We start from the raw sequence: 1,933 nt of genomic DNA, 5'->3' as shown, positions 1-1,933 counted from the left end.
GATGGTTGATGGTTTGGAGTTTGAGAGCCAAGCACCAATAGTGTGAATGCCTCAAATGGAATCACAAATCACCACAAACACTTGGAAAACTTTGAGAGAGTAGTATACTTTCTTGTGGAATCGGCCACCTCTAAGTCTTACACTACTAGTGTCTACCCTTAGGCCATATTTCTTGCATCATATGCTTCTTTATATAGTGTGCATTGTTAGGGTGAAACCCTAATAACCCTTGTCTTTTCCTTTCCAAGGATCCATAGGTTAAAAGCTCCATGGATCATCCATGGACTTTCATATTAGCCTAGCCCATTATCAAATGAGTATTAGCCCACACTATATAAAATATAATAGCCCATAATTTAATCAGTCTTGTTTTAATCTCTAAATTAATTCATAATTAATTTAAGACTAAAACTAATTAAATAACATGACTTCATATTAATATATTATAACTTATAATATATTAATAAATCGTAAGTATACAATTCTCATAAAATTATCCATAAATCGTTTGGGTGAAGTGCAACCCAAATGGACCATGTCGGGCCGGGTCAAGTATATACCAAATAAGTTAGGGAGCAGTAGTCTTTGCCTTGAAGATTTGGAGGTACTACTTATATGGAACGAAATGTATCATTTTTACCAACCATAAGAGTCTCCAACACATATTTGATCAAAAATAACTAAATATGAGGCAAAGAATATGGATTGAGTTATTGAATGATTATGAATGCGAGATTCGATATCATCCTGGAAAATCAAATGTTGTAGCTGATGCTTTAAGTCGTAAAGAGCATAAGAAAACGTGGCGAGTAAAAGAATAACTATGACCATCCATTCAAACCTTAATACCCAGATTTGTGAAGCTCAACCAAATTCTCTAAAAGAGAAGAATGTTGGAGAAGAAGATTTACGGGGAATTGATAAACATTTCGAGCTTAAAGAGGATGGAACTCGTTATTTCTTGAACAGAATCTGGACACCAAAGTTTGGTAACATTAGAAGCTTAGTCATGGACGAAGCTAACAAATCAAGGTATTATGTACATCCTGGATCCGAGAAGATGTATCTAGATCTGAAGAAATTTTATTGGTGGCCTAATATGAAGGCTGAGATTGCCACTTTTGTGGGCAAATGCCTGACTTGCTCTAAAGTCAAGGCAGAGCATCAAAATCCCTTAGGATTACTGCAAAAAACTGAGATTCGCAAGTGGAAATCGGAGCAAATTACAATGGACTTTATCACAAAGTTCCGAACACTCCTAGTGGTTATGACACTATTTGGGTAGTGGTTGATAGATTAATTAAGTCTGCCCATTTCCTACCAATCAAGGAAACCGACAAAATGGAAAAGCTGACAAGAACATATCTCAGGGAAATTGTCAAACTTCATGGAGTGCCAACCTCTATTATCTCGGATAGGGATAGTAGGCTCACATCAAGGTTCTGACAATCACTTTACAAATTCCTGGGATCTTGTGAATGAATTATCCAGACCCTAGAAGATATGCTAGGATCTTATGTAACTAACCTTGAAAATTCTTGGGATACTCATTTACCGTTGATTGAGTTTTCCTATAATAATAGTTATCACACCAGCCTGAGAGAAACATCATTTGAAGCTATACACGGATGCAAATCTCGATCTACTATATGTTGGGCAGAGGCCGGGGATACCCAACTGGCTCAAGCACACACAAATGACATGCTGCGTACTGGGCCATAGATAATCCATGAAACAACCGAGAAGATCATTCAAATCATGGATCGACTTAAGGTAGCGCATGACCGTCAAAAAAGTTATGTTGATACAAGGCGTAAACCTGTAGAATTCCAAGTTGGAGATCAAGTGATGCAAAATATCTTGCCCTGGAAGGGTATGATTCAAATTGGCAAAAGAGGAAAGCTTAACCCAAGATACATTGGACCTTTGGAAA

General features: G+C 37.1%; 1 protein-coding gene across 1 annotated transcript; it reads left to right on the top strand.

Moving 5' to 3' along the window:
• The first annotated feature begins 823 nt into the window (after positions 1-823).
• On the top strand, positions 824-1,285 carry LOC145099122 (uncharacterized). The gene has a single exon (XM_079036707.1). It carries the CDS (start codon positions 824-826, stop codon positions 1,283-1,285), a length of 462 nt encoding a protein of 153 aa, XP_078892833.1.
• Positions 1,286-1,933: the final 648 nt, after the last annotated feature.

The sequence above is a fragment of the Lactuca serriola genome, chromosome 4, assembly GCF_051521515.1.
Source record: "Lactuca serriola cultivar US96UC23 chromosome 4, Lser_US96UC23_V15, whole genome shotgun sequence".
NCBI lineage: Eukaryota > Viridiplantae > Streptophyta > Magnoliopsida > Asterales > Asteraceae > Lactuca > Lactuca serriola.
Note: the sequence above shows the minus strand (reverse complement) of the source record. Positions and strands in the feature narration are given on the sequence as shown.

What these genes read in the sequence shown, in the direction of transcription:
- LOC145099122 (XM_079036707.1), top strand. Translation starts at nt 824, where the DNA reads ATGACCATCCATTCAAACCTTAATACCCAGATTTGTGAAGCTCAACCA.